Below are 12,263 nucleotides of genomic sequence, written 5' to 3'. Positions count from 1 at the left end.
CCCCCGTTTGCACAAGGCTGTGAGGTTCAGCAGCATGGAGCACATCTCACACCCACAGTGTCACAGTTCCCTTCCCAGCCTGGGAAACCAGCTCTGCTCTCACCCCCTGGCTGTTATTAGGGCTGGGTTTAGAGCGGACCATTGGGCTCTCTTAGGACCGTTCCCATCTCCCCATCCCTTAAGGCTGAGCCTGGGGGTCCCAGAGCTCTGCCCCTGTTTGCTGGGAGCACCCATAGGGTCTGAGTGCTGTGTGTGCCCTGCAGGTCCCTGGAGGAGTCGGTGGGGAAGCCGCTCTACCTCATATTTAGGTTGGTCTGCTCTGAGATGGCCCAGCCAGGGCTTTCCTTGTGTCCCATCCCTATATCCCATCCCCAGTGTGTGTCCCAACCCTATATCCCGACCCCAGTGTGTGTCCCATCCCCAATAACCCCAATATCTCATCCCCAACATCACCTCTCCAGTGTGTGTCCCATCCCCCAGTGTCCCATCCCAGTGTGTGCCCCATCCCCTATATCCCATCGCCAGCATGTGCCCCATCCCCTATATCCCATCCCCATTGTGGGTCCTATTCCCAGTGTTGCACCCCAATATCCCATCCTCCACATGCGTCCCACCCTACTGGCTGTCCTACCCTCATATCCTATCCCCAGAATGTGTCCCATCCCCAATATCCCAACCCCGGTGTGTGCCCCACCCCCCTATATCCCACCCCCTATATCCCACCCCCTATATCCCACCCCCTATATCCCACCCCCTATATCCCACCCCCTATATCCCGTCCCCTATATCCCGTCCCCTATATCCCGTCCCCTATATCCCGTCCCCTATATCCCACCCCCTATATCCCACCCCCTATATCCCGTCCCCTATATCCCGTCCCCTATATCCCGTCCCCCTATATCCCGTCCCCTATGTCCCACCCCCTATGTCCCCACCCCCTATGTCCCACCCCCTATGTCCACCCCCTATGTCCCATCCTCATTGTATGTCCCACCCTAGTGGGTATCAAGTCCCACCCCACTATCCCACCCCCATTTCCCATCCCCATTGTGTTCCCCATCCCTGATATCCCCAATATCCCACCCCCAATGTGTCCCCCCACCCCAATATCCCAAACCCTACACACCACCCCCCCCCCCCATCCCCAGGAACCTGTGCCAGATGCAGGAGGACAACAGCGGCTTCTCCCTGCTGCTGGATCTCCTCTCGGAGCTCTACCAGAAGCAGCCAAGATCGGCTACCACCTCCTCTATTACCTAAAAGCCAGGTAGGCAAGTGGGGCTTTGGGGATGGGGGGGACCCCAACACCCCCCACCGTCCCATTCACCCAATTCTCATCCCTTCACCCCTCGCCCCCCTCCCCAGCAAAGCAGCAGCGGGGAAGATGAACCTGTACGAGTCCTTCGCTCAGGCCACGCAGCTGGGGGACCTGCACACGTGTCTGATGATGGACATGAAGGCCTGCCAGGAGGACGACGTGCGGCTGCTCTGCTACCTCACCCCCCTCCATCTACACTGAGGTGGGGCGGGCACTGGTCAGCTGGGGGGGTGGGGATGGGGGTCGTGGGGTTGATTTGCTTCTAAGACCCCATACGGTCCCATATGATTGCATTGAGAGCAATGGTCATCCATCACTCTGACCCATACAGCCCCATACGGTCCCATATGATTGCATTGAGAGCAATGGTCATCCATCACTCTGACCCATACAGCCCCATACGGGTCCCATATGATTGCATTGAGAGCAATGGTCATCCATCACTCTGACCCATACAGCCCCATACGGTCCCATATGATTGCATTGAGAGCAATGGTCATCCATCAACTCTGACCCATACAGCCCCATACGGTCCCATATGATTGCATTGAGAGCAATGGTCATCCATCACTCAGACCCATACAGCCCCATACGGTCCCATACAGCTGCATTGAGACCAATGCTCATCCATCTTCCTGCCCCATTAGAGCCCTATATGGCCCCACACAGCCCCATATGGTCCCATATGGCTGCATTGAGACCAATGCTCATCCCTCGCCCTGCCCCATAGAGCCCTATATGGCCCCACACAGCCCCATATGGCTGCATTGACCAACACTTATCCATCACTCTGACCCATACAGCCCCATATGGTCCATACAGCTGCATTGAGACCAATGCTCATCCATCTTCCTTCCCCATTAGAGCCCTATATGGCCCCACACAGCCCCATATGGTCCCATATGGCTGCATTGAGACCAATGCTCATCCCTCGCCCTGCCCCATAGAGCCCTATATGGCCCCACACAGCCCCCATATGGTTCCATATGGCTGCATTGACCAACACTTATCCATCACTCTGACCCATACAGCCCCATATGGTCCCATACGGCTGCATTGAGACCAATGCTCATCCCTCGCCCTGCCCCATACAGCCCTATATGGTCCCACACAGCCCCATATGGTCCCTTATGGCTGCATTGAGACCAATGCTCATCCCTCACCCTGCCCCATACAGCCCTGTATGGCCCCATATGGTCCCATGCAGCCCCATATGGTCCCTTATGGCTGCATTGAGACCAATGCTCATCCCTCACCCTGCCCCATACAGCCCCTGTATGGCCCCATATGGTCCCACGCAGCCCCATACAGCTCCATATGGCCCCATATGGCTCATATGAAACAAATGCTCATCCTTACCCTGTCCCGTACAGCCCTAAATGGCTCCATACAGCCCCATATAGCTCAGTCCAGCCCCGTATGACCCTGTACAGCCCCATATGACCCTGTACAGCCCCATATGGCTGCACTGAAACCAATGCTTATCTCTCACTCCACCCCATACAGTCCCATATGGCTCCATACAGCCCCATATAGTACCATGTGGCTCCATACAGCCCCATAAAGTCCCGTGTGGTCCTGTACAGCCACATACAATCCTATATGGCTCCGTACAGCCCTGTATGGCCCCATGCCCACAGGTGGGGCTGGGGGGTGACACTGCACACAGCCACCCCCCCCCCACCCCCACCCCCCAACCCAGACCTTGCTTTGCCCTCCTGCAGTTCCCGGATGAGACGCTGCGCAGTGGCGAGCTGCTCAATATGATCGTGGCCGTCATCGACTCAGCGCAGGTGAACTGGGAGCTGCTCTTGTTTCCATTGCTCTGCATTCCAGGGGGGCTGAGACCCCTCCTTTGTGCCCCCTCACCCCCCCCTATCCCCACCCATCCCCCCCCTATCCCCCCCCCTATCCCCCCCCTATCCCCCCCCCTATCCCCCCCTATCCCCCCCCTATCCCCCCCCTATCCCCCCCCTATCCCCCCCCTATCCCCCCCCTATCCCCCCCTATCCCCCCCCATCCCCCCCCTATCCCCCCCCTATCCCCCCCCTATCCCCCCCCATCCCCCCCCTATCCCCCCCTATCCCCCCCTATCCCCCCCCTATCCCCCCCTATCCCCCCTATCCCCCCCATCCCCCCCATCCCCCCCCTATCCCCCCCCCATCCCCCCCCTATCCCCCCCCTATCCCCCCCCATCCCCCCCATCCCCCCCATCCCTCCCCATCCCCCCCCATCCCCCCCCATCCCCCCCCATCCCCCCCCCATCCCCCCCCATCCCCTCCCCATCCCCTCCCCATCCCCTCCCCATCCCCTCCCCATCCCCTCCCCATCCCCTCCCCCACCCCTCCCCTACCCCCTCCCCTGTATTTCTTTGCCCCCTTCCCCACCACACTCTTCCTCCTCACCCCCCATATCCCAGCCTGGCTTGCAAAGAACCCCCAACACTCATCAGCTCTGCTGTGTGCAGGGCAGCCCAGAGCCACATCCAGCCTCGAATGCCTGCAGGGATGGGGCACCCACTCTAAGAGGGGTTGGGACCCTCCTCCATCCCCCCCCCCCCCCCAGGGGGTCCCAGCCCCCATTTTGCAGCCCCCTGCAGCTCACAGTGTGTGCAGGGCTCCCTCCTGGCTCCCTGCTTGCATTGAGATGCTCCCCATGGAGCAGCAGTGCTGACCCCGTGCTCTCCCTGCAGCTGCAGGAGTTGGTTTGCCACGTGATGATGGGGAACCTCGTCATGTTCCGCAAGGATTCCGTGCTCAACATCCTCAGTGAGTGCTGCACCCATGGGGGGGGGGGACACCCCTTCCACCCCCATCCACCCCCCCATCCACCCCCTCCCCATCCATCCCTATGGCTTTGCAGAGCCCACAGAGCTCTGTGCTCCCCCCCCCCCCATTGTGGCACAGCCCCCATTGCCCCGACCCAGCTTTGCTATTGCACAAGCTGCAGGCTGAGCTCGTTAATCAGCAGCTGGTTTGTGTTTGTGTGCATCCCCCCCCTCCCCGTCCCCCCAGTTCAGAGCCTGGACTGGGAGACCTTTGAGCAGTATTGCACGTGGCAGCTCTTCCTGGCGCACAGCATCCCATTGGAGGCCATCATCCCCATCCTGCAGCACCTCAAGTACAAAGGTGAGTGCTGTGCTGTGCTGCATGGTGTGCTGTGCTGCATGGTGTGCTGTGCTGCATGGTGTGCTGTGCTGCAGAGTGGTGTGTGCTGCAATGGTGTGCTGTGCTGCATGGTGTGCTGTGCTGCATGGTGTGCTGCGCTGCATGGTGTGCTGCGCTGCATGGTGTGCTGTGCTGCAGAGTGGTGTGTGCTGCATGCAGCGGTGCCGTGCTGCATGGTGCTGCACTTGCATGGTGTGCTCTGCTGCATGCAGTGGTGCTCTGCTGCATGCAGTGGTGCTCTGCTGCATGCAGTGGTGCTCTGCTGCATGGTGGTGTGCTCTGCTGCATCATGCGCTGCATGCAGCGGTGCTGTGCTGCATGGTTTTTCTGTGCTGCATGTAGTGGTGCTGTGCTGCATGGTGCTGCACTTTGCATGGTGTGCTGTGCTGCATGCAGCGGTGCTGTGCGGTGCTGCATGCGATGGTGCTATGTGGTGCTGCGCATTGCTGTGTGATGCATTGCTGTGCATTGCAGCATGATGCAGTGCAGTGCAGTGCATTGCTGCCTGGTGCAGTGCACTGCTGTGCATTGCAGCATGGTGCAGTGCTGTGCAGTGCTGTGCATTGCTGCATGGTGCAGTGCACTGGCTGTGCATTGCTGCCTGGTGCATTGCTGTGCATTGCTGCCTGGTGCATTGCTGTGCATTGCAGCATGGTGCATTGCTGTGCGTTGCAGCATGGTGCATTGCCTGTGCGTTGCAGCATGGTGCATTGCTGTGCGTTGCAGCATGGTGCATTGCCTGTGCGTTGCAGCATGGTGCATTGCTGTGCGTTGCAGCATGGTGCATTGCTGTGCGTTGCAGCATGGTGCATTGCTGTGCGTTGCAGCATGGTGCATTGCTGTGCGTTGCAGCATGGTGCATTGCATTGCTGTGCATTGCTGCTTGGTGCATTGCATTGCTGTGCATTGCTGCATGGTGCATTGCATCGCTGTGCATTGCTGCCTGGTGCAGTGCTGTGCATTGCTGTGCATTGCTGCATGGTGCAGTGCATTGCTGCATGGTGCAGTGCAGTGCCTTGCTGTGCAGCGCTGCACGGTGCTGATTTGCACTCTCCTTGCAGAGCACCCCGAGGCTCTGTCCTGTTTGCTGCTGCAGCTGCGCCGAGAGAAGTGAGTTCTGCACCTCCCCAGCCCCACAACCAGCACCATTGCAGCAACCGGGGGGGCGCTCAGCCACCCCCATCACCGCTGCCCCACCGCTGCCCCACTGCTGCCCCACTGCTGCCCCACTGCTGCCCCACTGCAGGCCCAGCGAGGAGATGGTGAAGATGGTGCTGAGCCGCCCGTGTCACCCCGACGATCAGTTCACCACCAGCATCTTGCGCCACTGGGGGCTGAAACACGACGACCTGCTGGCCGAGCACATCAAGGCGCTGCTCATCAAGAACAACAGCCTGCCCAGGAAGAGGCAGAGGTGAGTGGGAGGGCCGGGCAGGAGGGGGGGGGGAGATGGGTGTCCCTATGGATGGGTGTCCCCATGGCCGTCTGTCCCCTTAGCTGGGGTGTCCCTATGGCTGGGTGTCCCCATGGATGGGTGTCCTTATGGCCATCTGTCCCCATAGCTGGGTGTCCCCATAGCCAGGTGTCCCTATATGTCCTCAGGATTGTCCCCATGGCTGGGTGTCCCCATGGCTGGGTGTCCCTATGGCCATCTGTCCCCATAGCCAGGTGTCCCTATATGTCCTCAGGATTGTCCCTATGGCTGGGTGTCCCCATGGATGGGTGTCCTTATGGCCATCTGTCCCCTTAGCTGGGTGTCCCCATAGCCAGGTGTCCCTATATGTCCTCAGCACTGTCCCCATGGCTGGTTGTCCCTATGGCTGGGTGTCCCCATAGCCAGGTGTCCCTATATGTCCTCAGGATTGTCCCCATGGATGGGTGTCCCCATAGCTGGGTGTCCCTATAGCTGGGTGTCCCCATGGCTGGGTGTCCCTATGGCCATCTGTCCCCATAGCCAGGTGTCCCTATATGTCCTCAGGATTGTTCCCATGGCTGGGTGTCCCCATAGCTGGGTGTCCCTATGGCTGGGTGTCCCCATGGATGGGTGTCCTTATGGCCATCTGTCCTTATGGCTGGGTGTCCCCATAGCCAGGTGTCCCTAAATGTCCTCAGGACTATCCCTATGGCTGGGTGTCCCATGGCCGTCTGTCCTTATGTCTGGGTGTCCCTATAGCTGGGTGTCCCTATATGTCCTCAGGACTGTCCCTATGGCTGGGTGTCCCTATGGCCATCTGTTCTCATAGCCAGGTGTCTCTAAATGGCCCCAGGACTGTCCCCATGGCCATATATCCCCATGGCCCTATATCCCCATGGCCCTATATCCCCATGGCCATATGTCCCCATGGCCATATATCCCCATGGCCATATATCCCCATGGCCATATGTCCCCATGGCCATATATCCCATGGCCATATGTCCCCATGGCCATATGTCCCCGTGGCTGCCCGTCCCCATAGCAGTGCATCCCTGAGGAGTGGTGGGGAGGGGGAAGGGGGGGTTGGTCCGGTGGGGGGGGGGGGTGGGCAGGATGAGGATGAGGATGAGGATGAGGATGAGGATGAGGATGGATGAGGAGGGGTCCATGGCTGCCGACCCCGCAGGACCAAACGGGCGCTCGCGCTCTGCCCCCAGCCTGCGCAGCTCCAGCAGCAAACTGGCCCAGCTCACCCTGGAGCAAATCCTGGAGCACCTGGACAGTCTGCGCCTCAACCTGGCCAACACCAAACAGAACTGTGCGTACCGAGGGGCTGGGGGGGGATAAAAGGGGGATGGAGACCCCCAATGCCGGGATAAAGGGGGATGGAGACCCCCAATGTCAGGATAAAAGGGGGTTGGAGACCCCCAACCCTGGGATAAAGGGGGATGGAGACCCCCAACCCCGGGATTAAGGGGCTGGAGACCCCCAACCTTGGGATAAAGGGGATGGAGACCCCCCAATGCCAGGATAAAGGGGGATGGAGGCCCCCAATGCCAGGATAAAAGGGGGTTGGAGACCCCCAACCCTGGGATAAAGGGGGTTGGAGACCCCCAACCCCGGATAAAAAGGGGCTGGAGACCCTCAACCCCAGGATAAAGGGGCTGGAGACCCCCAACCCTGGGGGTAAAGGGGATGGAGACCCCCAATGCTGGGATAAAAGGGGCTGGAGACCCCCAACTCCGGGATAAAGGGGGATGGAGACCCTCAACCCAGGATAAAGGGGGTTGGAGACCCCCAACCCCGGGATTAAGGGGCTAGAGACCCCCAACCTTGGGATAAAGGGGATGGAGACCCCCAATGCTGGGATAAAAGGGGCTGGAGACCCCCAAACCCCGGGATATAAGGGGCTGGAGACCCCCAATGCTGGGATAAAAGGGGCTGGAGACCCCCAACCCCGGGATAAAGGGGATGGAGACCCCCAACCCTGGGATAAAGGGGATGGAGACCCCCAACCCCGGGATTAAGGGGCTGGAGACCCCCAACCTTGGGATAAAGGGGATGGAGACCCCCAATGCTGGGATAAAAGGGGCTGGAGACCCCCAACCCCCCCCCCATATCTCCCCCTTCCCCTGCAGTTTTCAGCCAGACGCCCATCCTACAGGCCCTGCAGCACGTCCAGGCCAGCTGTGACGAGGCGCATAAGATGAAGTGAGACCCCCCAAATCCCACCCCCCCCCAACCCAACAGCCGCCCCCCCCCCCAGCCCCCCTCATTGCCCACCCCCCATCCCCATCCCCCCCCCCCCCAGGTTCAGCGATCTCTTCTCCCTGGCTGAGGAATACGAGGACTCGTCCAGCAAACCCCCAAGAGCCGCCGTAAAGCCGCCATGGCCAGTCCCCGCAGCCGTAAGAGCGCAGCGCAGCCCCCCAACAACGAGGAGGAGTCGGCGTCCAGCAGCGCCTCGGTCAGTGGGGATGGGTGACCCCCCCTATGGGGCCGTGTACCCCCCTATGGGGCTGGGTCCCTCCCTATGGAGCAGGGTGTCCCTCTTATGGGGCTGGGTGCCCCCCCCTATGGGGCTGTGTACCCCCCTATGGGGCTGTGTACCCCCCTATGGGGCTAGGTAGCCCCCTATGGGGCTGGGGTCCCCCTCTATGGGGCTGTGTACCCCTCTATGGGGCTAGGTACCTCCCTATGGAGCAGGGTGTCCCTCTTATGGGGCTGGGGTGCCCCCCCCTATGGGGCTGTGTACCCCCCTATGGGGCTGTGTACCCCCCTATGGGGCTAGGTAGCCCCCTATGGGGCTGGGTCCCCCTCTATGGGGCTGTGTACCCCCCTATGGGGCTAGGTAGCCCCCTATGGGGCTGGGTCCCCCTCTATGGGGCTGTGTACCCCCCTATGGGGCTAGGTAGCCCCCTATGGGGCTGGGTCCCCCTCTATGGGGCTGTGTACCCCCCTATGGGGCTAGGTACCTCCCTATGGAGCAGGGTGCCCCTCTTATGGGGCTGTGTGCCCCCCTATGGGGCTAGGTACCTCCCTATGGGGCTGGGTGCCCCTCTTATGGGGCTGGGTGCCCCTCTTATGGGGCTGGATGCCCCCCTATGGAGCTGGGAACCCCCCCCTATGGAGCAGGGTGCCTCCCCCATGGAACTGGGTGCTCCTCTTATGGAGCTGGGTGCCCCTCTTATGGGACTGTGTGCCTCTCTATGGGGCTGGGTGCCTCCCCTATGGAGTTGGATTCCCCCTATGGGACTGTGTACCCCCCCTATGGGGCTAGGTACCTCCCTATGGGGCTGGGTGCCCCTCTTATGGGGCTGGATGCCCCCCTGTGGGGCTGAGTGCCCCCCTATGGAGCTGGGAACCCCCCCCTATGGAGCTGGGTGCCCCTCTTATGGGGGCTGTGTCCCCCCCTATGGACCTGGGTGCCCCTCTTATGGGGCTGGGTGACTCCCTATGGGGCTGGGTGCCCTCCTATGGGGCTGAGTGCCTCCCCTATGGAGTTGGATTCACCCTATGGGGCTGTGTACCCCCCTAGGGGGCTGAGTGCCCCCCTATGGAGCTGGGAACCCCCCCCCTATGGGGCTGTGTGCCCCTCTTATGGGGCTGGGTGCCCCCCCTCTGGAGTTGGATTCCCCCTATGGGGCTGTGTGCCCCCCTATGGGGCTGTATACCCCCCTATGGGGCTGGGTGCCCCTCTTATGGGGCTGGATGCCCCCCTATGGAGCTGGGAAACCCCCCCCCTATGGAGCTGGGTGCCCCTCTTATGGGACTGTGTGCCTCTCTATGGGGCTGGGTGCCCCCCCTATGGAGTTGGATTCCCCCTATGGGGCTGTGTACCCTCCCTATGGGGCTGAGTGCCCCCCTATGGGTCTGGGTGACCCCCTATGGGGCTGGGTGCCCCCCCTCTGGAGTTGGATCCCCCCTATGGGGCTGTCTGCCCCCCTATGGAGCTCGGTGGCCCTCTATGGAGGTGGGTGCCCCCTTATGGAGCTGGATGCCCCCCTGTGGGGCTGAGTCCCCCCTCTATGGGGCTGTGTGCCCCCCACTGGAGCTGTGTGCCCCCCTTATAGGGCTGGGTGCCCCCCTATGGAGCTGGATGCCCCCCCATGGAACTGGGTGCCCCTTCTATGGAGCTGGGTGACCCCCTCTATGGGGCTGTGTACCCCTCTATGGGGCTGGGTCCCCCTCTATGGAGCTGGGGTGACCCCCTATGGGGCTGTGTACCCCTCTATGGGGCTGGGGTCCCCCTCTATGGGGCTGTGTACCCCCCTATGGGGCTGTGTACCCCCCTATGGGGCTGTGTACCCCCTCTATGGGGCTGGGTCCCCCTCTATGGGGCTGGGTGACCCCCACTGGAGCTGGATGCCCCCTATGGAGCAGGGTGCCCCCTCTATGGGGCTGTGTGCTCCTCCATGGGTCTGGGACCCCTTGGTGTGTATGGGGCTGTGTGCCCCTATGGGGCCATGTCTCTTCTATGGGAGCCTTTGGTGTGTATGGGGGCTCTGTGCCCCCCTCTGGGGCTGTGGGACCCCCTTTTAGGGCTGGGACCCCTTTTATGGGGCTGGGACCCCACAGTCAGTATAAGCTGGGGGGGGGGGGGGTCTGTGTCCTCCCCTTTTGGGGCCATATCCCTCTATAGGGCCGAGACCCCCCTCAGTGAGTGCAGGCCTAGGGGGCTGTGTCTCTCCCTATGGGGTCGTGTGCCCCATTATGGGGTCGGGACCCCTCCCCCATTACCCCCCATTTTCCCCATAGGAGGAGGAGGACACCAAACCCAAACCCACCAAGCGGAAGCGGAAGGGCTCGTCGGCCGTGGGCCTCGGACAGCGACTGAGACGCGGAGGGGACAGAGCGGCCCCCAACAGCGCAGCGCCCCCCTCGGAGCGGCGCCCCCTGGTGGCGAGGGGTGGAAGTGCGAGTGTGTGTGTGTGTGTGTGTGTGTGTGTGCGGCCCCCCCCATCATCCAGCACAGGGACATGGGGGGGGGGGGGGGGGGGTCTATAATGGGGTGGGGGGGCTTGGGGGGTGGGGGGGGTGGTCGTCAGTGTCCCCCCCCCCCCCCCAAATCATCGCTGTGCTGATTTTCAGGCGAGAGATGTAAATAAAGGTGTGAGCAGGAGGTGATGGGGTGATGGGGGGGGGGGGGGGGGGCTGGAGGAAGTTGTGGGGGGGGGTCTCACGGTTGCCCCCCCCCCTCCCCCCCCCCCAATCGCTGTCGATGATTTTTTAAGTGTTTTCTATTTGAAAGGCAATAAAAACCTCCCGCAGCCTTTTGTACCCACGGGGATCATCCCTCAGCTCCGAACCCCCCCCCCCCCTTTAAAACACCCCCTTAAGCCCCCCCCCCCCCCTTTAAAGACCCCCTTAAACCCCCCCCCCCCTTTAAAACACCCCCTTAAACCCCCCCCCCCCCCCTTTAAAGACCCCCTGAAGCCCCCCCCCCCCTTAAACCCCCCCGTTACCCAAAGGTTGGGGGGTAATAAGGAGGGGGGGGGGGGGGGGCAGCGTGACCCCGTTGGGGCTTTATGGGGTGGGGGGGTTAATATGGGGTAGGATTGACCCAATGGGGATCAATATGGGGCGAGGGGGGGGATGACCCAATGGGGGGAGGGGGTACTTTGGGGAACGGGGGGGAAGCGTGACCCTATTGGGTCGCTATGGGGGGGGGCAGGGGGGTCAATATGGGGTAGGTGTGACCCAATGGGGTCAATATGGGGCGAGGGGGGGATGACCCCATGGGGGGGGAGGGTACTTTGGGGGAAGGGGGGCGCAGCGTGACCCTATTGGGTCACTATGGGGGAGGCGGGGGGGGGTCAATATGGGGTAGGTGTGACCCCATGGGGTCAATATGGGGCGGGGGGGGGTGTGACCCAATGGGGGTGGGGGGGCACTTTGGGGGGCAGTGTGACCCCATTGGGGGCTTAATAGGGGATCAATATGGGGTTTGACCCCATGGGGGGGGGACACTATGTGGAAAGGGGGGGGGGGGCAGCATGACCCTATTTGGGTCGCTATGGGGGGTCGGGGGGGGGGTCAATATGGGGGGGGCAGGGGGTGAATTATGGGGTAGGTGTGACCCCATTGGGGCCCTCGGGGTGGGGGGGGGGGATCAATATGGGGTGTGACCCCAATGGGGAGGGGGCACTTTTGGGGGGCAGTGTGACCCCATTGGGGCTTAATAGGGGATCAATATGGGGTGTGACCCCAATGGGGGGGGGGGTGTCACTTTGGGGTGGGGGGGGGGGGCAGCGTGCTCCCATTGGGCTCTATGGGATTTGGGGGGGGGGGGCTCCACGCGTACAGCGATGGGGCGGGGGCCGGCGGCGGGGGGCGGGGGCGGGGCGGCCCCTCCCGAGGGGCA

At 61.9% G+C, this 12,263-nt stretch overlaps 1 protein-coding gene across 1 annotated transcript in view; it reads left to right on the top strand.

Annotated features, from left to right (window-relative positions):
- Positions 1-10,906, top strand: part of LOC140265002 (integrator complex subunit 3-like) — a 34,373-nt gene extending 23,467 nt beyond the window's left edge. Inside the window, 15 exon segments of the mRNA XM_072360881.1 lie at positions 264-308; positions 1,149-1,228; positions 1,231-1,267; positions 1,366-1,501; positions 1,503-1,520; positions 3,043-3,111; positions 4,011-4,086; positions 4,333-4,446; positions 5,547-5,595; positions 5,732-5,899; positions 7,117-7,217; positions 8,038-8,110; positions 8,211-8,266; positions 8,269-8,366; positions 10,658-10,906. Coding sequence (XP_072216982.1) covers positions 264-308; positions 1,149-1,228; positions 1,231-1,267; positions 1,366-1,501; positions 1,503-1,520; positions 3,043-3,111; positions 4,011-4,086; positions 4,333-4,446; positions 5,547-5,595; positions 5,732-5,899; positions 7,117-7,217; positions 8,038-8,110; positions 8,211-8,266; positions 8,269-8,366; positions 10,658-10,906 — 1,369 coding nt within the window.
- The last annotated feature ends 1,357 nt before the right edge of the window (positions 10,907-12,263 follow it).

Source organism: Excalfactoria chinensis, unplaced genomic scaffold, assembly GCF_039878825.1.
Source record: "Excalfactoria chinensis isolate bCotChi1 unplaced genomic scaffold, bCotChi1.hap2 Scaffold_383, whole genome shotgun sequence".
NCBI classification, from domain to species: Eukaryota; Metazoa; Chordata; class Aves; order Galliformes; family Phasianidae; genus Excalfactoria; species Excalfactoria chinensis.
This window is presented reverse-complemented; position numbering and strand designations above follow the sequence as displayed.